General features: G+C 31.6%; 4 protein-coding genes across 4 annotated transcripts in view; 2 read left to right on the top strand and 2 right to left on the bottom strand.

The window, feature by feature from the left end:
- LOC113397343 (mitochondrial import inner membrane translocase subunit Tim8) overlaps nt 1-7,766 on the bottom strand; it is a 312,742-nt gene extending 304,976 nt beyond the window's left edge. The window contains exon 1 of the mRNA XM_064218799.1: nt 7,756-7,766. The gene's annotated coding sequence lies outside the window, so the exon portion shown is untranslated. The remainder of the gene's footprint in view (nt 1-7,755) is intronic.
- Nucleotides 1-23,534, bottom strand: part of LOC113397339 (dehydrodolichyl diphosphate synthase complex subunit DHDDS) — a 412,132-nt gene that overhangs the window by 309,964 nt on the left and 78,634 nt on the right. The gene's annotated exons all lie outside the window — the stretch shown is intronic.
- Nucleotides 1-23,534, top strand: part of LOC135194112 (putative uncharacterized protein DDB_G0285869) — a 317,179-nt gene that overhangs the window by 16,025 nt on the left and 277,620 nt on the right. The window lies entirely within an intron of this gene.
- LOC113397397 (trimethyllysine dioxygenase, mitochondrial) lies at nt 468-7,919 on the top strand. Its single transcript, XM_026635717.2, has 8 exons — nt 468-578; nt 1,019-1,118; nt 1,395-1,507; nt 2,334-2,554; nt 3,397-3,572; nt 4,532-4,756; nt 6,976-7,109; nt 7,733-7,919. Exons 1-8 carry the CDS (start codon nt 572-574, stop codon nt 7,867-7,869), a joined length of 1,113 nt encoding a protein of 370 aa, XP_026491502.2. The 5' UTR covers nt 468-571; the 3' UTR covers nt 7,870-7,919.

Genomic DNA, 23,534 nt, shown 5'->3' on the forward strand with positions numbered 1-23,534 from the left:
TCATGCGAATAAAGATTAAGTGTAAAAAGCAATAAAAAAAGATAGAAACAAAAAGGAAGCTGTAGCAGTTAGAAAAATAAATTTAATATAAAACATTTAATTATCAGAGAAACATTAATGACAATAATTTAATGCAATCACAGAAACTAAAATTAAATAAATCATAGGAAACGCAAGCTTATCTAAACAAAGTTATTAATAATCACATCAACCTATTTCCCTAATAAGTGATGTAATATTTGTAGACCTAGATATTGCTTTGGCCTTATGTTTTGAATGTCAAATTGCTGATGACAAAAAGAGATAAATCACTGACAACAATTATACAACTTTTATTAGACCTTTAATAATAATAGTGTAGATTATAATCGCGCGAATATTACGGTGACGTATTGCTAGCGGACGTTAAACCTAAATCGTCATATAGACCTAATGACCCCAGATGATAAGCCAATTAGTGTTATATATTATTTATTTTTAATGAATGTACTTTGAGCTCAGCAATCTCACAAGCTCATTTAGACAATGAGTGACGACAGACGTGTATTCTGAATACATTAGCTTGTAGAAAATGGCAGGTGAGATTTAAAACTTTTATTAAATTATATGCGAATAATATTTGATGTTTTTTTAAGATATATTTTTTTTTTACTGATAAAATATTAATTGCAATTCAGAACTAAAATTAGTTAGATAATATATTAGTTTATAGTTTATACTAAAATTAAATGTTTTTATAAATTTTTAAATTTATATATCGTGCGAAATAGGTATATATTTCAAATTTGTATTCAATGTATTTGCGAACATTTTCATCGCAATTAGAGCAATTGCTTTAAATTGTAGGCTTGTTTCCAAACAGCCGAATTAACGTGACTTGTGTGATAATAGCAATTTTATTTAGTTCGAAATTTGTACCTCACTTAAATATAAATTACGCTTATATCCAATATTATATTACAGCTTAAATTAAAAAAGTATTCTCATAGATTATAATTATGTACATTGTTTATTGCAGTGTTAGAAACAATTAGTGTTCTAGACAAAGTGTTAACTGTAAAATTTCAAAATGGCACATCAATTGCTTATGAAGAATTTTGGCTGCGTGATCACTGCAGGTAAATATTATTTTGCCAAAATTAAACAGTGTCATCACTCTCTCACAGTTATATAATCGTCGCTATATAAATATAATATATTACTTATTTTTTTAAGCTTAAAATCATCATAAATCAATTATTTTATTTCGATCGAAAATAATGAAATAAGATTATGTAGACAAAATCTATCCAGATTTAAAACATCCAAATGTAATCGAATTATGTGTGTTTCGACATCTTTGTTCGTGAATATATGTTGGCATATATATATTAGTTCAATTTTTAATTTTACAGATGTTCGACTTGCTACCATGCAGATACATTCCAAAGAGCTCATCACTTATTACAAATACCAGACGTAAACATAAGCAACGTGAAATATGATAAAGATCAACTTACTATAACGTGTAAGTATTTCAAGAATTTAATTTTCCTACGAGCTATTGCTAAACTATGTAAAATTTCGTCGCGAGCAACTATTATATATAAAGTATATATTGTAAGTTTCGTATAAAGATAGTCTCATTAAATTATTGCACATAGCACACCAAATTAGGTGAAATTTGTATCAACGTCATCATTTTCAGTCAATATGAAACCGCTGTAAAATAAATAATAAATATCAAAAGCGTAATTGAATAACATATATTTTGATTTGATTTGATTTAAACTTCTTACACATTGTTCTTGAGGCATTGTGGATTGTTGAAATGTTGTTGTCTTTGATATACATAAGTTATAATATTCAAGTGTTTGACAATACATCACATGCTACTATTAGAACAACAATAACACCACGACAATGTCCCGTTGGACAAAGTTGATAGGTAATTTTTGATAGCCCCAATTAATACGCACAGTATGATTGCCCTGATATAAAACTTAGATGTAAAAGTTAGGTTATAGGGTGAGAAATAAAGTTGCAACCATAATAATAAACTATTTATGTTTAAAGTTTTGGACAAAAATTTTCCACTTCATGCTAGTAGTTTTTAGTGAGGTTTGGTAGATAAATGTGTCAGAGTTTCATCTACCACATGCAGTTTTTCTTTCCTTGTTCTATCACTCTCACGAGATTAATAATTAATAATATAAACACATGAAAACTTCTCTCTACTCTTCTTCACAGGTGCTTTCTTAGATTTTCAAGTAATTATCCTGTTGGATATCCATCTCGATTCGATCAATATCCAACAATATTGCTTTTATATGAATAACAATATATTTTTCCAGGGAGTGATAATCATGAATCAGTTTACAAAGCTGAGTTCTTAGCAGAATTTAGTTATGACAAGTGGAGGGACAGTCGAAGACTAAAGCCGATAATGTGGAGTGGAGGAGACGTAGCGGATAAAGTCACGAAAATTCATGTTGATGAATTCCTTAATTCGGTCAATGGCGCGAAAGCAGTATTTAAATCCCTCCTAGATTACGGCGTAGCTCTGATTGAAAATGTAAGAATGAAAACAGTACTTTAAGACTTTTATTTGAATAAGGAATGTGTAATCGAGACAATCTATTTCCAGAATCACTAAAAATAATAAAGAATTCGTAGCATGTGTATTTACGTATATTCTTTTTTATCATCAACTCATTTAAATATGAAATAATTTAATTCACATTATTATCAATTATGGCAGATGATGAACTTCGACGTTTGTCGAAGTTAGTAAAATCAAGACAGAAAATATTTCTTCAACTTAAAATATTGTCTTTACAGACAATAATAATTTATTTTACTTTATAGCCTATCACAATTAACTCAGTAACCAAGACATACGTTAAACCTTTTTGCGATAAAAACGTTTTAATCAAACGTTGCTCTCAAATATAAAACATGACATCAATTGTTTCTCACATCGCGCTCTGAAAAATTTGCCTTCAATAATAATTAAATTAATTGGTAGCCTAGGTACAAGCACGTATCTCGTTATTAGTACTTCAAAAATATAATTAATAAGTGAATTTATATTCCGTCACCATTCAAATACAATGATTTTGTTTCTTCATTAGTATGCGAAGTCGTTGTCGTCATTGAAATATATCAAATTGAATAGTAATTCAAGATAATTAATAATCTATCATATTTTTTTACTTAAGTAACAAATATTATGCGATATATGAAAGTTTCGTTGCGACGTTGTAAATTAAGATTTAAAATTGATAAAATAGGAGAGAAAAATATACAATTTGCAATTTCTTAAAACTAAATGTTTTAAGAAAACATAACACATGTATATGTAACATCGCCAATAAATGCAAAATCATATTTTAATTAATTCCATATCATCTCTAGGTAGACGTATCAGTGGAAGCGACGGAAGCAGTGTGCAATGCATTAGGTGGTGTTCAGCACACGATGTTCGGTGGGATGTGGGAGTTCACTACGACGCAGGATCACGCTGACACCGCATATACAAATTTACCATTAGCTGTACATAACGACAATACTTACTTTACTGAAGCTGCAGGGTGAGGTTGAATTTGTTACATTATTATTAAAGTGAAGACAACTGTCTTTTCTTCAACTCTCTTTCCCTCTCTCTTCGTTTTAATGTATCATATCTCTAACATATAAGTACTTCTTTAATTATGTGATTAGATTAATAAGTACCTATTTTTTATAAGCTGAACCACGTTCTCAATATGTATTTATTCATATTTCACTCAGCGAAAATTAGAATGTCGTAAGATAACTTATATATTTTAAATTAAGTGGTAATTCATATTTTACTATATGCATAAAATAACACTAACTAAGCAAACGTTTCATAAACTCAGACTAAGCACATGAAAATTCACTGGAGCTCGCTGGGGTTTGAATCCAATCTTCGAAAAATCTATTTCGGCCACATCAGCTCTTTTTTCTCGCTGGGAAAGCACTAACGCTTTTTTCTCACGTGGATTGGTGGGATATGGAATTCTCGCTATTAACCAGGACGCCTTGTGCACCAAAATACACACAAAAAACCCTCACATGCTACAGTGATGGGTCACAGCAACCTATCTCAAAGGCCTGCCAAATACGCAGACCATAAGAAGTGCACAGATGTATGCGCAAACACAAGATCACTTTTTACTTCTCCATTCTCATAATCCAATGGGACGACGCATCTGACAAGGCCGAAAAGAGGTCAGGCGCAGGGCCAACCCCTTTACTTGCTTTCCGAGACAGGAGTGTACAAACTTCATTTAGACTTGTTTGCTTTGTACTGAAAAATTTTTGAAAGAAAAATCTCATAAGTCACTGGACCAACGAGGCAATATGTATATATTATATACTATAGAAATGCATATTGTCTTTTTTCACTTCATTTGTTAAATCTTTTGTTATAAAATGTGTGCATTAATTTTCAGCGTATAAAAGAATCATCACGTTATATACATATGTATACAGTCTAATCATAAGTTTATTTTTTTCAATATTACAGACTTCAGATTTTGCACTGTCTAGAACATTCCAGCGGATCCGGTGGCGAAACGCTACTAGTTGATGGATTTTACGGAGCGACCCGATTGAAGAACGAACATCACGATGACTTTGAATTCTTAACGAACTTTGACGTGGAAGCCGAATATTTAGAAGATGGTCACCACTATAGATATTCAGCGCCAGTCATAAAATTGGACAAGATGAAAGACATCACACAAATTAGGTTTGATGCAATCAATATTACATCTTTTTATGGACTAACTTTAACTAGAGACAAAAGCTTGAAACATTTGAATATACTGAATTAAATGCATTTTTTTACGATATAGTTAGGCGGCCTGGTAAGTGGTCACCACCGCCCATAGATATTAGAGCTGTGAGAAATATTAACCAATCCTTACACCGCCAATGCGCCACCAACCTAGTGATCTAGGATGTTATGTTCCTTTTGCCTCTAGTTACACTGGCACACTCACCTTTAAATTTGGTTTTGTTGTGTTCCGGTGTCACAATATATGATGAATGGGTGGTACCTACCCAGACGGGTTTATACATCACCCTACCACCAAGACATGAAATATACGAGTTGATAAATCATATTCGCTTTATTTGAGGTTAGTTTTGGAAACTTTTTTATTTTTAAATATCAGAGTGATGAACATAAGAATAATTTACAGTAATAATTGACAGGGTATGAAATAGTAATCTTTTTATATTGCTCCACCACATGTTTAAAAAAAAGACATTTACTGCCATGGGATTACTAAACTGTCTCACACACCTTTCAAACCATATGCGCACACAGACAGATATTGTTATTAATTTTGTTAACAATTAAATGTGGTTATTAAAAGTCATACAGGGAAAATATATTGTACATAATTATTTTGTAACATACAAAAAGGGGAACGGGACTGCTACTCGTTAATACAGATTATATTGTAACCTAGCTAGGAGTACAGCACTTCACTCGCCCGATTGGAATTGAATTATACGAACCAAAAAATAAAAAATACTGGAATAGCAATACAATTCGAATTGTTAGGGGGATTTGTAACGATATAATACCTGGTTTATTATTTTGTACAGAATATAATATACTTGTAACATTCTCGAAACAAATGGAAAAAAAATCCTTAAAAGACTTTTAATTTTTTAAATAAACAAAATACGAGCTATAAAATCAAATGTAATGTATTTTTCTCCAGGCCATTTCATACAAAATTAATTAGCGTCCTAAATGTAATTACACTTTTTTATTCCTTTCCTTATTAAGTTCGTGAATGCTCTCAAGGTATGAACCTCCTTAATTAGGAAGCTTACGCTCCTGAATGAGTTAACACAACACTAAACAAGGGTAACTCGGAATTAATCAAATATGTAATGTTGTGTTACGAAGCTTATATTTTGCTTATATGAAATTATTTTTATATTAATAACTAGCTGTGCCCGCGACCTCGTACGCGTTTGAATTAAAAAAAAAGTTATTGTTGTAGCTAAGTTACTCCTTATTACATCAGCTCTCTGCCAGTGAAAGTCTCGTCAAAATCAGTCCAGCCATTGCAGAGATTAGCCGGAACAAACAGACAGTCAGACAAACAAAAATTAAAAAAAAAAATCTGTATATACGGTACATATGTACCATGTATACATACATATGCATTTAGTAAAAAGCGGTTATTTTAATATAAAAAATAAACACTTCAATTTAATTATATGTAATAGATTAAATAAAATATGAATCACTCTTCATTTATATAAGAAATAATAACATTGAAGAATTAATTTAATAAGTATAGATAAAAGAGACAAATAAAACAAAAATAGTATTATTTTAAAAATAATCTGGTTTTGTTGCACATATATTTCAATAAATCGAAGTGAAAATTTTCTTTTCTTCTTATGAAATGAACATACGTTATTTATTTGTAAGTAAAGCTTCCAGTTTCAAAAACGTTGATTAAAGTCATATTGAGTGATTTGACGAATATAGACTAGAGTTATCTTGTAATTATTCTATATCTATATTCGTAAGTTCGTGCGCCAAGCAAAAATACTTAGTATTATTATTCCGGTTTGAAAGTTGAGTGAGCCAGCGTAACTACAGGTACAAGGGATATAATATCTTAGCTCCCGAGGTGGTGCATTGGCGTTGTAAGAAATGTTTAATATTTTCTACAGTACTAATGTCTAATGACATGGGCGGTGGTGACCACTTACCATCAGATGACCCATTTAACCGTCCGCCTACCTACATCAAAAAGAAAAAATAAATAGATACATTCTTGACCACAGTAAAAGAATCACAAAACGTATATAATTTCATAATACATGTAACATAGCTACAAGCATAATACGGTTAAAAAAGAGAACTGCATATTATTGTTGAAATAAATAAAATATATCTATGTATTATTTAACCAAAGGATAAATATTTTATAGATTTAACGTGTACGATCGTTCAGCGATGGCATTCCCCAACGACGAGGAATGCAGGTCATACTATCGCTCGTTGCGGAATTTGTCAAGATACTATGAAAATCCGGAATTTCAGTGGAAATTTAAACTTAAACCAGGTAAGGCTTGAAATACAATCGGTAACTCGTAACGTCTCTTTGCATTCCACTATTCAAAACTTTGGAAGTTTAAAGTTGTAGAACGTTCTAGAATGTACATATTAATACGATATACACTAAGTGGCAGTTTGCAATAACTGGTAATTGAATTAATTAAAATATAATTTGTATAGGATCAAAATTTACTTTAAGCATCAAGTATCAAATCTCAAATTAAGTATTGACTGTTTCTAAAATAACAATTACAATTACCAAAATGTTGAGGCATCTTTTTACAACTAAAAAAAAAAAAAAAAACTATTCCCACTTTATAGTCAGTATGGAGTTTTCCACTAAAATACGATGGTAGTCTTTATTTAATACAAAACTGTAATATGACGACAAAAAAGTTCTTTTATGAGCCTACGTGAATATTTTGATTTGAATATAATAGAAGTATATTATTGGAGTCTCTTAAACAAATCAAATCATTACATTCCAGACCCATGCGTTTTTGTGTCATTAAATATATTTTTAACAATTAATTATTCTTATAATTTAAATTTACTCTATTTTGTTTATAATTTCTTAAAGTGCTCATATTTTCAAAATATAAAATAAATAAATTATGTGTTTTACCACAGGCCTTGTAATGGTGATGGACAACTTCAGAGTTTTGCATGGCAGAACGGGCTTCAACGGTAAACGCGTTCTTTGTGGAAGCTACGTGTCGCGTTCGGATTGGTTAAATAAGGCTAGAGCGTTGCGCCTTATACAATGATATGTTGCATACAAAATATTGCTTTCATTATAACAGATTGAACCACTAAATATATCTAATAATAATAGTACTGATAATTGTAAATATTGCATAATAAAGTAATCGACTATAATGTTTGTTTTATTTGATGAGTTGAATAGAGTTGCCTAATAGAACGAATGAGGGAATGAATGATTTACATGTACATCGAATGGAAGACAACACATAATGAAAGTAAAATCCAGTATCCAGTATATGATATTGTAGCTATAAATTTTATAAATAAATACCTTATGTATTTCAAATTTAAAACTAAACATCTACGTGGGTATTATACAGCTCTTATAATCGCTAGTGTATTAAATGCCAAGCTATTTGTAACGGAACGAGATAAAATAGTCGCTTGGTCGCGTTTGTGTGTCCGAACCTTTAAAATTGCTATTGGCTTGGGACATTTTTCACAGAAAGTCGTTCCATAAATTACGTTCAGACACTACTCGTATTCGGGCAAGTTTCAGGATTTATATCTTTCAATCTAATTATTTTATTTCAGATTAGAACTTAGTAAAGTTTAGGAATACGATTAATAATAAAATAGAATATTTTGATAAATGCATTGAAATTTTATAAGCTTAAAATATTCCATAAAAGAAGCTAGCTGTTCCCCTTGGTAACTTGGCTAAAGGTAACTTGACCTGCGGTTTTTATTTCTCCTCCTCCTGAATCAGGCTACCTGTTTATCAAATTTCATTACCGTCAGCTCCGTAGCTTGGTGATGTGGCAACAAAGAGACAGAGTTTATATCAAACTATAATTAATGATATATATTAAAAATATGTTGTAATAATGAAAAAAAAAAAATTATACAACATCAGTATGTGTAATGTAAATGTTTTTAAGTCAACAGTAACAGTCACTGTCCTACCATCTCCTAGTACAAACTTAAATAATTTTTGAATAAACCTGTGCATTTTTTGAATTGTGTTTGAACACTAACTTTGAACCAGCCAAGTGGACGCAATAACGCATTTGCCAAATTAAATTTAAATTAATTTCGAATAAAATGTTTGGACCAAGAATGTTTTTCCATTGCTAACGCGTAAATATATCCAAATTCACTTTATACAAAACATTTATAATATAGAAACAGTCTTTCAAGAACTCGCTTTGTTTTATTCATCGTTCGTTTATACTTCTTCCAATGTTGAGGCGAAAAATTGCGCATTCGAGTATTCCTGAACGTGAAGGACGATTTTCCTCGTTGTCAACTTTAACGCCGAATCGTGAGAAACATTCGACGCTTTGATCTATCAAGAGAATTTATTTTGGTGATGGATAAATTGTCTATGAAAATATACAAATAAATTGTCTATGAAATTTGACTTCAGCAATATATTATGTAGTTCATGGTTAAAAAATATACGTATACTAGCTGTTACTCGCGGCTTCACTCGCGTAGAATAAATAAATAAATAATAAATATTGGACAACATCACATACATTACTCTGATCCCAATGTAAGTAGCTAAAGCATTTGTGGAAAATCAGAAGTAACGACGCTACCACATACACCCATACCCAAGACAACATAGAAAACTAATGAACTTTTTCTATTTTCATCGACTCGGCCGGGAATCGAACCCGGGATCTCGGAGTGGCGTACCCATGAAAACCGGTGTACACACTACCCGACCATTGAGGTCGTCATCGTAGAATATGAATATTTTTATAAATGAACTTAAAATGTTACGTTAATATAAGACCTCTTTGTATTCCACAGTGGCGTGTATCCTTCTATCATATATATATAAATTTCATCTAAATCGGTCCAGTAGTTTTGGCGTGAAAGCGAGACAGATAGATTTACTTTCGCATTTATAATATTAAGTATGGATTCTCTATACTTTACGTACAAATACATTATGTATCTTTTTCTGTTTTAACATCACAATATTAACTGTATATGATTAGATAAAAATTATAAAAACAAATTCTTAAGAATTTCGCTACAAAGTAAATTATTTAAAGAATTTTTGGTTCACGCAATTGTAATTTTATGTTTCTTTTGTTTTTTATAACAATCATAAAACAACATGGATAAAAATGCCGTTTTCAATTGACGGTAATAATATTAGCAATAAAGGATTTCCCCGTTAAATTGCAATTCCGATTATCTGAGCGAAATATAAACTTAATAACAACGGACAGTGATCGGTGCTTAAAATCTTACTTTTTTTCCACGATTAATTAAGCACAAAAAGTTTACACATATGATTTGTAATATGAAACCCATATTTCCGCTAGTTGTTATATAAGTTAAATATAACATCATATTATGATGATCATTAAAATAATGATATATCTGCAATGAGAACTCACATAAAATGCTAAATATATATTTTTTTTATTTTACGATTCTTAGCATATCATAGGAAAAACGTAGGTTCTATGCATCATTTGTAAGTTATATTAGTGTAAGGTTCTCGTAATACTAATTTAACGCTGATTTGAGAGAGGATAGAAGCATATATGTACTTAATGAAAGTATTAGTACTTAAATTCTGCCATTTCCAAGGATAACTTGTGAGAAAAAAATATTTGTATTAATTTTGTTTCGGAACTTACCAAAAAGTTGCAACAATGCAAGATTTTAATCGATACCCGTCTAGGCTATCTTGCCAAAGGCTCTTTGCCAATTAAATTACGTGCATGACGTGACCAAATTTTATATAATTCTTATATTCACTTTGGCAGTGTGTGTATAAGTATCGTTATAGCATATATCTGTACAAAATATTTACTTCCTTTTTAAAAAAATTTTAGAAATTCACAATCAAAATCTATATACAAGATCTGTTCTTTACGACTTGCAGGTTTCTTTCACCTTTCAGATTTTCAATGATGGTTGTTAGCGCACAACAAACGATATCGAAAACTTGAAAAGACTCACTCAGTCACAGTCCTTGGATACATTTCTTCAATAGCCAACCTTTTACTTGAATAGACCACGATTGCTTTTAGAATTTCTTTGACGTTTCGCTGTACATGAATTGCCACCAATTTATTTCATTATCAGACCCAATGCCATTTCGAACGCGAAAGATTTTGTTTTAAATTATACATTTGAGCAGATCGTACCAAACACCCTCGATTTATCCAAACTTAATTACTTTATATGAAACGTTATTGCAATTTACACAGATCAAGCAGAAATTTTCATCTACGGAAAATAAATTACCATATGGTTCGAAGGTCATCTATGCGAAAAACAAATTCCTTAAAATTAAAATAAGTAACGGCGATTTGTACAATAAAAGTAAGGTGCTAATTTCTTGAGATTGAGACTAAATTTCATGGTTCTCGTGGACATTTCAGAAAATTCCTTTAGAAAATAATATAACTTGGACAGTTTTACATGGGCATGGTGTTTTGCAACAATTCATTAAGAAGAATTAGAGGGAGCCGAGATGGCCCAGTGGTTAGAACGCGTGCATCTTAACCGATGATTTCGGGTTCAAAACCACTAAGCACAACTGAATTTTCATGTGCTTAAGATGTGTTTCATCTCGTGCTTGGCGCTGAAGGAAAACATCGTGAGCAAACCAGCATGTGTCTAATTTCAACGAAATTCTGCCACATGTGTATTCCACCAACCCCCATTGCAAACCAAGAGCAGCGTGGTGGAATATACTCCAAACCTTCTACTCAAAAGGAGAAAGAGAGAAGGCCTTAGCCCAGCAGTGGGAAGTTTACAGGCTGTTAATGTAATGTAATTAAGAAGAATGCGTTAAACAGAAAATGTATTTTATTTACAACAAATCTGCTTAGACTGTGCGACTGTTGTTATACAAGGAATAAAACAAAACGCAGACGGTAAATTGCAGAAAACGTGGAACCACATTTTGCCGTCAAGGCGAATTCAATTTCCAATAACTTCACAGGCGGATAGTTTCGTATTTTCCTAGATATGTTTATTTACTGGTTGAATCGGATAGCTTGAGATAAATGAATGTACATTTATTTTATTAATTACGAATAATTACTCAATAATAATGATGATGACATCCTGACCGATTTCGCTCACTGCGCAGAACGTATTAAAGTGTGCGTAAAAACAGTGGCTAGAGTGTACACACTTCTAACTTAGACTCCAGAATATCTTGCTTGCCTTGCCTGAACTTTGAACCCAGAACCTTGGGGTCGTGGGCCTTATACGTAGCCACTGGGCCAACGAGGCAGTCACGATTACCTCCAATATTTTTGTAGGTACAAATCTGGTTAAAAAATTACAATGACAACTACAAATTAAATCACTGTCATTATAATATAGAGTGTCAAACTGAAAATATGTTTAATGTAAAATCATTTGCTTAATTACCTTGACTTGACCTTGACCTTGACCTTAACTTGGTGGTAGGGCTTTGTGCAAGCCCGTCTGGGTAGGTACCACCCACTCATCAGATATTCTACCGCCGAAAAACAGTATTCTGTATTGTTGTGATCCGAATAAAAGGGTGAGTGAACCAGTGTAATCACAGGCACAAGGGACATAACATCTTAGTTCCCAAGTTGGTGGCGCATAGGTGATGTAAGGAATGGTTAAGACTTCTTACAGCGTCTTTTTCTATGGGCGGTGGTGACCACTTACCATCAGGTGGCCCATATGCTCGTCCGCCAACCAATGCCCAAACATATCACCGGTCCGGTAATAATTACTTCGGACCTGAGAAGAACGGGCGAAAGTAACTGGACGGTTTTTTTTCCCGTATATCTAACAATTATCAGTTTCATTACAATAATAAAATACATTTTCTTCTATTTGAAATAGCCCGGGGGTCACCGTTTTATCCCCATTATGTGCAATCGCCTAAAATTACATTAGTTAATAACATGTAACACATAAATGAATCTTTTAAATTTTACAATTGAACAATTTTGAACGTTTTCTGGGATCTTGTTGGAAAAGAGAATACATTGTCCAATAAAAGAGTTATCAAACTTATGTAATCGAGTAAAAGTAGTTACTAACTTATAGTTGTTGCTGGTGTCACAATTACTGGAAAAACATATATGATTTTGTGTACATACATAACGTTATCAAATACGTATTGAGAAGCGACAGTAATTATTTTAATTGCTTTAATTTTACATCTTAATGAATCTCTTGGACCCCGGCTATAAATATCACGAATAACCTTCTTCAGCAGAATAAAAATCGTATAAATATTCGGATGCGTTAACCCAAGTAGAATGCCATGGGAAAAAGACATATTTTTTATATACGAATAACATTAAAATACATAATAATATATATGTAACTCTATAATAGGATAATAACTTCATAGAACTATCTAAATTGTTGTAATTATTCTGTTTGAAGACAAAATTAGATTAAATCTCTTATCGTTTCTTACAAATAAATTTTGAGTCGAGTTTCACTACCACACGTCTGTACCGTAAGTCTGAGCTAATGAATGAGCTCCTAATAATATTAGCTGTGTCAAATCCAGCAGGTAGCGCTATTATCTCTTTTATTTTTAATTTACTTGATGCTAGACTTCAGGGTAGATACTACGTGTATCAAATATTCTATCACTAAACAACAATACTTAGTATTGTTGTGTCCCAGTTTGAAAGGCGAGTGAGCCAATGTTAGAAAAAATAGTTAATGGTTATTGTATGTGTTTGTACAAAACATTTAAAATATAAAAAACTGTCTCTCAAGAACTCGCATTGTTTTATTCATCGTTCGTTTATACCTCTTTCAATGTTGAGGCGAAAAATTGCAGTTAATCTATATAAAGACCGATAGCAAAACGCTCTTCGAAATATTAACACAAAATATGTTGTGACAATTATTTTATATATTAAACTTTTACCGAATTTAGTTTTTTTTTTATTATTGTTTTTTTATCTTATTTCAAAATTTAAGAACAGAAAATAAGACGAAGATTTTCCTGAATTTGCTGAAGAGAAAATTCCGTCTTAAAACAGCATAATTACAGAACCACCTAGATAGTGTCGTAAAGTTGAACATTCCACGTTCCATGTGAAAAACGTAGAGCCACACTATATACTTAGTACGTGTTTATGTCATGAATAGGAGCGTTACGTGTCAGCTGTATAAAAATGTTACAAATGTCCCTTCCTTTTATAAAAAAGGGTGTTTACGTATTTATTCACTCTAGTGCAAATATAAATTTGCATGTTTTTAACTTCTTTTATTATTGTAATAGATTAATTATTATATTGTTATTTTAATTTTTCTCTCTTATGAGGATAAAGGATTTAGTTACCTCATAAGAGAGACCTCATAAGAGGCCAGTGTGTGTAGGAAAACACACGGGCCGTAGGCAAGCGCTAGTAGGTCCTAAGTAATGGTATAGGCAGCTGAGATGGATTAAGTCGTAAGGAACTTGCGGGTGAGGCGGCAAGTGCTGAGGATTACTGCCTTTGGAGTAAATGATTAGTGTGACGAGGAATGTGTTATATATTAAGGCTGCGTTGTAGGTTTTTGGGTACTACCCCAGTTGATGAGATGTCTATGGGAACAATATGGATGGTGTCTGCATGCACACAGTTCTATTGTTAAGTCTTGATATTTACAGAGCTTTTCCGAAATTGTCAACTGTATGATGTGAGTGTTAAGGATAGCTATGTCAATAAGATAAACAGTTGTATTCGTTTTGTTATGCAGTGTGATATTGAGTCTATTGAAGTGATTTGTTTTATCTGTGATTATGGTTCCATCCCAGTATAAGCGGCACCTGTTATTTTCTAGTATGGTGTCGGGTTTGTATTTATAGTTTGGTATTTTCTTATCTATAAAATTATATTTGTGAGCGAGATGATGGTGTATAATGACACTCACTTGGTCTTGTCGATGTTTATAATCAGTTTGCTCAAGAGCTCGGCAGGCAAAAGTTATATGTTGAATTGTTTCAAGATTAAAATGACAGTGTCGGCATGTATCTGATTGAAGATTAGAGGCGCGTATTATGTGCTTCTGGTAGTTCCGAGTCTCAATGACTTGATCCTGGATCGCTAATATAAAAGCTTCCGTTTCAGGAAACAGTTCACCATGTCTCAGCTAAGCGTTTGACGTTGCCTTGAAAGATTCCTCGTCGTATTAAGTTGTCAGGTGTTTCAGTATTAGCATGTTCCGTGATTTTAAGAGTTGTTTTCCAGTTTAGCATAGTTTTCAAGTAAATAAATAACTTGTGGGTAAATTTTATAGTGTTGTAATACGTAAAGAAGCCAGCTATACGATATGGAGTCAAAAGCTTTCCTGAAGTCTATATACATGGTATTAATATTTTTTTTCTTAGAAATAGTATGTTTCATTGTTACTAAGTCTGATAGATTATTATTATTAATAGAATTGCCATATTTTTATAACAGTAACACTTCTATAGATGCTAAACAAATAAGAGAAAATCGGTCAGCAAAAAAAAAGAAGAAAATGATACTGAGATATTTTTTTTATAATTTTAAATAAAATGTATTAATAATACTTACTAGCCATAATTTGTAGTTTTGGTCTCTACAAAACATAACATCTTACAAGTTTCGTGTGTACGGAACAAGTATGTGTGGACGCACAGTACGTTTTAGTAAAATATAAGACTGAATTTGAAACCAATTCCACGCAACTGATTTAGCTGAAATACTACACACAAAGCAATTAATGGTATTTATAGTAATCGAGTATATTTAATTTAATTTATTAAATAAAAAAATATATTAAATCTTAATCCTGAAATTTTAAATAGATAATTATGATTAACATAAATATATTTTTCCTTAGATACTGGTCTGATAGTTCTTAATGCCTTCAATTTAAAAAAAAAATCTAATGGAGTGTTTCTACCTTTACAGTTAAACCAGGTGCTATAAACTGGTAAGCGAAGCGTAGGTAAAATAAATTTCGATACTATAACGCGGAATTACGGCTGCCTATTTTAAACTTAAAAGAAATGGAAATTTTAATGCAGTTACTTATTTAAATTGTTTTTAAAAGACTATATATATTAAAACGTAATATTTTCTGAAATAGTATAGAATTTAAAATAGAATATCAACCAAATTTCTTAGGTTTTCTTAAGAGCATTATTTGTTATTATAAACATACAAATATATTATATATTATGTATAATTGTCGTCAAACTCCTATATTATATTATTTCAATTATTGCAAGTAAAAGTAAAGTTTCATTGTAACCTAATTGATTTTTTTTATTTATAATAGTTTTACGTTTAATTTGTATAGAAATGTTGCTTATATTTCGGGAACATTACAGTATTGACTTCTCGTTACGTAAACGGCAGCAAAGTGTAATTACTAGCGACCCGCCCTGGCTTCGCACGGGTGCAATGCTGATACTAAATATACTATACAATGTCTTTATATACAACGTTCACAGCTGTCATTAGATAACACAAACCACTATATCCCTGCCTGTAAAGAGCCAAATGAATCTATATTAAATGCACAATGTATTTAAGGTACTTAATTGGATAAAGATTAATGCTGTATTACTTAAAATCACTTCGTAAACAAGTCATTATTTCTCGTAAAAACTAAAGTAAGTAAAAATGGTTATTGTTGGTTATCCCTAAGAGATAGACATACACCATCACGGACTTTTTTTTTAGACATTTTCAAGTTGTATGATACTGTGGTACATTACTTTGATCGATCTCGTAGGCTTCAGCCAGCGTTTGCAATGTAAGCGCAAAAAATGTGTTTATTTACGACGCCACTTTATAAACCTGTCAAATTATCAGAGTATCTCTGCTATATTGTGCATGTATTATACATATAAACCTTTCTCTTAAATCACTTTATCTAATAAAAAAACCCCATCGAAATCCGTTAGGAAGTTTTAAGGATCTTAGCAGACACAATGACAGACAGACAGCGGGACGCGATTTAATTTTTTACTATGTAGTTATAATAGCACAGAGTAAAGTTGCAATTGACTTCTTCAATTGGAATATATTTTAAAATTACTTATGATAACAGATTTCATTACACGATGCATAAATATATTACGATACGAAATTATTATTTAACGTTTACCTTTAAATAGAATATATTATAGAGATACATATCTCAATGGCAGTCATTGAATGAAAGTCACTCACCGCGAGGCGTGCCTTTCTTGAAATCAAGTTAATCTTTTACAACACGCTAGGTTTAGACCGGTGAAATAAAATCACGTGTTTCCATAAAAAAACATTACATCATCAACGTAATAGTGTATATGTTACTGTAAAAGCTCGAACTAAGGTAAATCTTAAGATTTTCCAGTAAAACCTAAGATTTACGGACATGAATTGGTAAAGGGACGACTTTTTCGAACTTTTACCATTCCATCCTAACCTAACATGTAAATCTTAAGATTTACCAAGTGAATGATGGTAAAAGTTCGAATCCCAAAGTTTTATGGACATTTACCATTCATAATCGGTAAATCTTAGGTTTTACTGAAAAATCTTAACATTTACCGTAGTTCGAGATTTTACAGTAACATATACAATAAATAGTAAGTACGGTCTAAAATCAAATGAGTATAATTTTAAACAAGCTTCAGCTTGACAGTGGTAAATTACGCGCAGGTGTTGCTGGAATATCTTCCGGAGTAAATGGAATGCGAGAGACTAGGAATTCAGATTACATTATGACTAGAGGTACGATTAAAACTATTTATAGACAACGCGTTTTATAAGTATTTTTTATTGTAGATAATGTATTAGTGACAGTACAAAGCCTGATACATGGTTACTTTACTTTACTTTATTTTGTACTTTAGTGTACACCAACAAGAAAAAAAAAAACCACATGGATCCAGCCTAGGGTGCCGTACTATTTATTATCTATAAAACCGCCAAAAAACATTTCTGTTGTATGGGAGCCCCCTTAAAATATTTATTTTATTCTGTACTTGTTGTTATAGCGGCAAAATAAATACTGTCTCGGTTCATGAGCTACAGTTTGGTGACTCAGGGACAGACAGACGAGCGACTGAGGAGTCTTAGTTATAGGTACGGAACATATTAAATAAATACTCGAATGGCTATTCAGGTAGTTTTTAATGTAGTTCTAAATAAAAAATATATAAGCCTGTAAATGACCCAATAAATGTAAATAACTCTGTCAATGCTCGGCTTAAGACCAAAGAATTTCTTTCTAAGAAGGATTTTAGGAACTTATTATTCTACAAATGAAAGTTTCCTCGTGGTGTTGTCTTTCGTCGCCAAGAATCAAACGGTCCTTGCATGTGTTATTTATTTATTTATTTAGGAAATCAACGTGGTATACAAAGTACCTATTTCTATACATACACATCAAAGTCTTAGAAGTATTACAATGTACACCACTCTTACAAGCTAAGTCGTCATGTAATAACAGAAAAAAGACTACTGTGACTGTTTAAGAAGTCTATTAGAAAAATAAGTATTCAAATTTCAAATTAATTTCAAATAAACATAGAAAATAACAATTAAAAAAATAGAACAAATCACATTAATCATAATAAAACGAATTTAAGTTTTAATTTCAAATAAATAGTATATGATAATCCAAATCCTTGAACGTTAATTTTTATTTTATGTCTATAGTTTCTATTATGAAATGTATTTTAGAGCTACATCGGTTTATTTTCATTTGAATAACACTGTTTTCAATTAAATACTCCCTGAAATAGTTTTCGAAATAGTTTACGTTGAATTCAATCCTGTGATCAATAGTCAAAGGGTAACTTTTATTGCCATTGTTATGAAATAACTGGTGAAATGAAAGTTTAATATATTCCATGACAGATGTCATGGTAGGAGTAAAGATTAACAAACCTTAGATTAACATTTTCTATACGATTTGCTAATCATTTCTTCATCGTTAGCAGCCTGTAAATTTCCCACTGCTAAGCTAAGGCCTCCTCTCCCTTTGAAGAGGAGCATATTACACCACGCTGCTCCAATGCTGGTTGGTGGAATACACATGTGGCAGAATTTCATTGAAATTAGACACATGCAGATTTCCTCACGATGTTTTCCTTCTCCGATCACGAGGTTAATTATAAACACTAATTAAGCACATGAAGTTCAGTAGCTTGTCTGAATTTGAACCCGAAATCATCGGTTAAGATGCACGCGTTCTAACCACTAGGCCATCTCGGCTCAACGATTAACGATTTGCTAATATCTCTGCTGTATTATACACAACAAATAGTTTAACATTCGTGTATATTTGTTTACAACACAACACTATTCCTAACTAAGGTTTAAGTGAAATTTTCCAAAATAGGTTTAAAAAACGTAATAAAAAATATTTATTACTTCTACCATTATAATCTGCTCAACAATTGTATTAGACATTCATATTGAATTTGACCTTCAATTTGACTCTTATCTCAGCAAATACAATACATGTAATAAAGAATCGGAGTCATGTATGTATGCATTGCCATATATATTATAAAGACGTAAAATTCGGGTGTACGAACTACGTACTAAGCGATCGGAACAGTCATACGTTTGATTACCATCAAGTAGTTTAGTCACGTTTTAGCAGATATAGACATTAGATTTCCTCAAATACAGAAGGTACATTTGTAGCGTAATCATGTCTGCCTTATATATTATGTGCTTCTCAGCCTATGATCGAAACTCCAGCAGAATAGTTTTCAACCAAATACATTTCTGATTTCATAATATGTTATGAAATACATGTTAACTAAAAAAAATCATCTAATTCATTACCGTCGTAAATCAGTTATTAATATTTATATTAATTACTGTAAAACTTTTAAACATTAAGTATTATATATAGTATAAATAATATAAGCTCATTATACTGAGCCGTTACTAATATCAGTGATATATCTCAAAGCGACTACTCCACCCATCCATCCAGTCATTTATAAAAACGTAACAAATACTTTCAGTATATATTTGTTTTTCGTATGTAATAAGTAGGTAGACGGGCAAATGGGCCATCTGATGGTAAGTGGTCATCACCACCCATAAACAGAAAAAATAACTATTCCTTACTCCACAGCAATGCGCCATCAACTTTGGCAGCTAAGATGTTATGTCCCTTGTACACGCAACCGGAACACAAAAATACAAAGTGAAGAAGAGCTGCTTGGCTATAGAATCATTCGCCATTTGAGTGGTTGGTACCCACCCAGATGGGCTTGCACAAAGCCATACACTAAGTAACTACATACATACATGAAAACAAACCCCCACCCCCCGCCGCCATTCGATCACATATGTGCGTTACGCGTATACGTCGTATGTTTTATTTTTATTTAATGGTACAGATTGGCGGACGAGCAAATGGTTCACCTGATAGTAAGTTGTCACGACTGCCCATAAACAAAGGCGCTGTAAAAATATTAACCATTTCTTACATCGCCAATGCACCACCAATCTTGGGAACTAAGTTATGTCATTTGTGCCTGCAGTTACACTCGCTCACTCATCCTTTAGACCGGAACACAGCCATACTGAGTACTGCTATTTGACAGTGGAATATTTGATGAGTGTGTGGTATCTACCCAGACGGGCTTGGACAAAACCCTACCACGAAGTAAGTGTATTATTATCAATTTTATTTAATACTTTCTTATTGGTTTTACTTGATTACTAATCTTTAAATATCCATCGATTGCGATGTTTCACGTTTACTGGGCGTTTATGATGGCCAAATGTTTTGTTAATTATAGTATTGACATATAAATTTCTGTACGTGTTATAAAATTATATTTACTTTGATTATGCAAGCGTTAAATATTCATTTTCAATTTACAGTCTCGCTTTAGATATAGGGCTAGCTGATTAACTGCCCGATTATACGACCGGCTTCAGTTTCTATTTGCCAAATAGTAAATTAAACCAATTGGGCGCCGACGGGTCCAAATGATCTAAATTAGATAATTATATCAGAATACGTTATTCAGTTCCACATAGTTTGATTCATATTTAAATTTAAATTTATCAAAAGTCATATTTGTTATACTTCAAAGTGTCAACCCGATGCACGGTTTTAATCGCACCACGTTTTAAAATTATAACCATTTTATTTTCTTGGGAGTATTTAACAAATATTTTCTAGGTAAGGTTTTTTCTAGCAATTACAAATATTTGAACATAACGCGATTTATAACGCCTTATTCTGATGGATAAAAAAATTTATAAATTTTTAATTCTACCATGCCTTATAATAATAATGAAGCCTTATAATAGTTTGATAAAAGACAAAGTTAATAATAATTACATAATTACAAAAATAAATCTTTTGACATGATTTACTTTTAAATTTCGGCACAACGAGAGCGTTATGTGTCCTGTAATTGTACAAATTAACTCATCGTATTGTTAAATGAATTAATTGAATGAAAACAGAAGGCAGCTGCAACCACTCAGTGTAAATTCAAGCCAGTTTGTAAATTATTTCTGGTATAAATACAAACGACCGTCGAATTAAATGAAAATAAAGCTAGAGCGAAACAAACTATTAATTTTAATCCAAATTGTTAATGCCATTGCAAATTTGAATATTGAAGGCGATGTAGATCGATGAATATCCAATCACAGTGCTTCTTGAACAAAGTGTTTTGTGTGAAAATCAATCAACGACGACCTTTCGGGGTATAGCGCGATAAAATTCTCAATTAAGGGCCATTTTTTAATATAATTAATTTTTATTAGCCGTGACAATTTTGCTAAAAAAATCTTATCTCATCGATCAATCCGGGGTTCGAACATGAACATTGTCTTCGGCCCTGAATCTTACTAATAAATCAGGCAGTTATATAACCTTTTTTATCTACAATATTTATATATCTATATTATATATTATGACATCAATAATTTACATAAAAAATATTTGCACTAAGGTCTTAAGCATCTACAAATAAACTACTACTGTACAAATCCTGACCGATTGGAACGCTTGCACTATTTCCCCGTTCAACCGCTATACCGATCCTCAACGCGGGTAACGAATCAGCCCTCCTCCTGTCACCAGCACAGGCAATAAGATGAGGTGTTATGCTATTAACAAAACTGTTTGCACTTTTACTACAATAAGTCACTCTTAAATTAATAAAGAAAACAATGTTAGTTATGTGACATAAAATTGTATATTAAACAACATTTTTTAAATTTGACAGAGGAAGAAATTTTATAAATAGAAATTCTAAAATAAAAATAAATCAAGGCAATGAACCTCCTTTTAAAATTTGACAAGTTAAATAGAAATAAAAATAGTTTTAACTAAACACTCATTAATTCTAAATATAATAAGATTAATAATTATAAAAAACATGATTTCTAGATTTAGTGACGCAAAACTAAAGTGTTAACATACTACAGTAATCGTAGCTTAAATACTATTGAAAACTCTTTGATTAAGAAATAACTTATCGCTTCGTGAAATGCAATTAGCAACCGTTGTGTTACGTTTTCCCAGAGGATTGCATCAGACCTAATTAGTCTAAAAGCCAAAGTCTTATAGTTTGGAATAGCTTAGTTGATTAGTCGACTGTGTTCCTTGCAACAATTGAAGTAAGCGTGCCTTAAATCCTTATAACTTTCTCGACTAAATTATATACTATAGTCACTTTCGAAGACTTTTAAAAGACAAATATTTCTATAAAAATGTTTAGTAATGCTGTTCAATGAACCTTTAAACCAGCCCTAAATAGTTAATAGTAATAGTTCTACAAATAAATATGGTTAGTCTCCTGTGCCTGTTGTTACACTGGCTTACTCATCCTTCAAACTGGTATACCATTATAATAGGTCATGCTTTTTGGTGGTAGAATAAGTGAGTAGGTACCACCCGGACGCCCTTGCAAAAATCACTACTACCAATTTATTTATTTTTTATGAAATTGTAATCCATTATTTTATTTACAGAAGATACCACAATCGTTATCTGAACCGATAAAACAATTTCCCTACAATTATTCATTTTAGAAATGTACTAGGTAATTTTTTTTTAATTGAGTTGCCTACTTCATGTGCTAACGAAGCGAATCATTCAAATGGACACGCTCCACCACGAATACGGAATTAAGCCCGTAATCTACTTTTCAAATTTGCATCATTCACGAGTGTATTAGTGCGGCCTTTGGACCTCATGTCAAATAGGGCACACATCCAAGATCTAATCACGAATACCGGAATGATAAATATCAATTAAAGTTCAATAATTTTAATTAATATTTAATATTTTCACGACAGTACACTAGAAACAATATTAAAGTAATTTTTTACATCTATAGGCGTTTACTGCCCCAGAAAATAAATTTAATATGTTTTATATATTAAATAAATTTAATAAATTTATTTCAGGGCATGATATCCTCTAACCAAGTGGACATCTTAGTTCTGAAGGTTGGCTTATTCCCGTTTATTCGCCCGTTTATCCTACCAATATCATAAAATCATAAAAAAATTCTAAGTTTTATTTTTCTTCGATAGAATTAGATAAAGCAAGATTATTTACAAAAAAGCGAAAAGTGACGGAATAGAGAGTTTTGTATGTGTTAACTCACACGCTTATACTTCGTATTTCATATTATTTCTGTTCTTGTAGTATTTTAGAAAACATGATTCCATTATAAGTTATAGTATTTAGTAAAAAAAAACATTATATTATCCTCAATTAT

The sequence above is a fragment of the Vanessa tameamea genome, chromosome 3 (assembly GCF_037043105.1).
Source record: "Vanessa tameamea isolate UH-Manoa-2023 chromosome 3, ilVanTame1 primary haplotype, whole genome shotgun sequence".
Classification (NCBI taxonomy): domain Eukaryota; kingdom Metazoa; phylum Arthropoda; class Insecta; order Lepidoptera; family Nymphalidae; genus Vanessa; species Vanessa tameamea.

Coding starts and splice junctions, on each gene's coding strand:
- LOC113397397 (XM_026635717.2), top strand. Junction 1,119..1,394: donor TGGCTGCGTGATCACTGCAG/GTAAATATTATT, acceptor TTAATTTTACAG/ATGTTCGACTTGCTACCATG. Junction 4,757..6,975: donor AAAGACATCACACAAATTAG/GTTTGATGCAAT, acceptor AATATTTTATAG/ATTTAACGTGTACGATCGTT.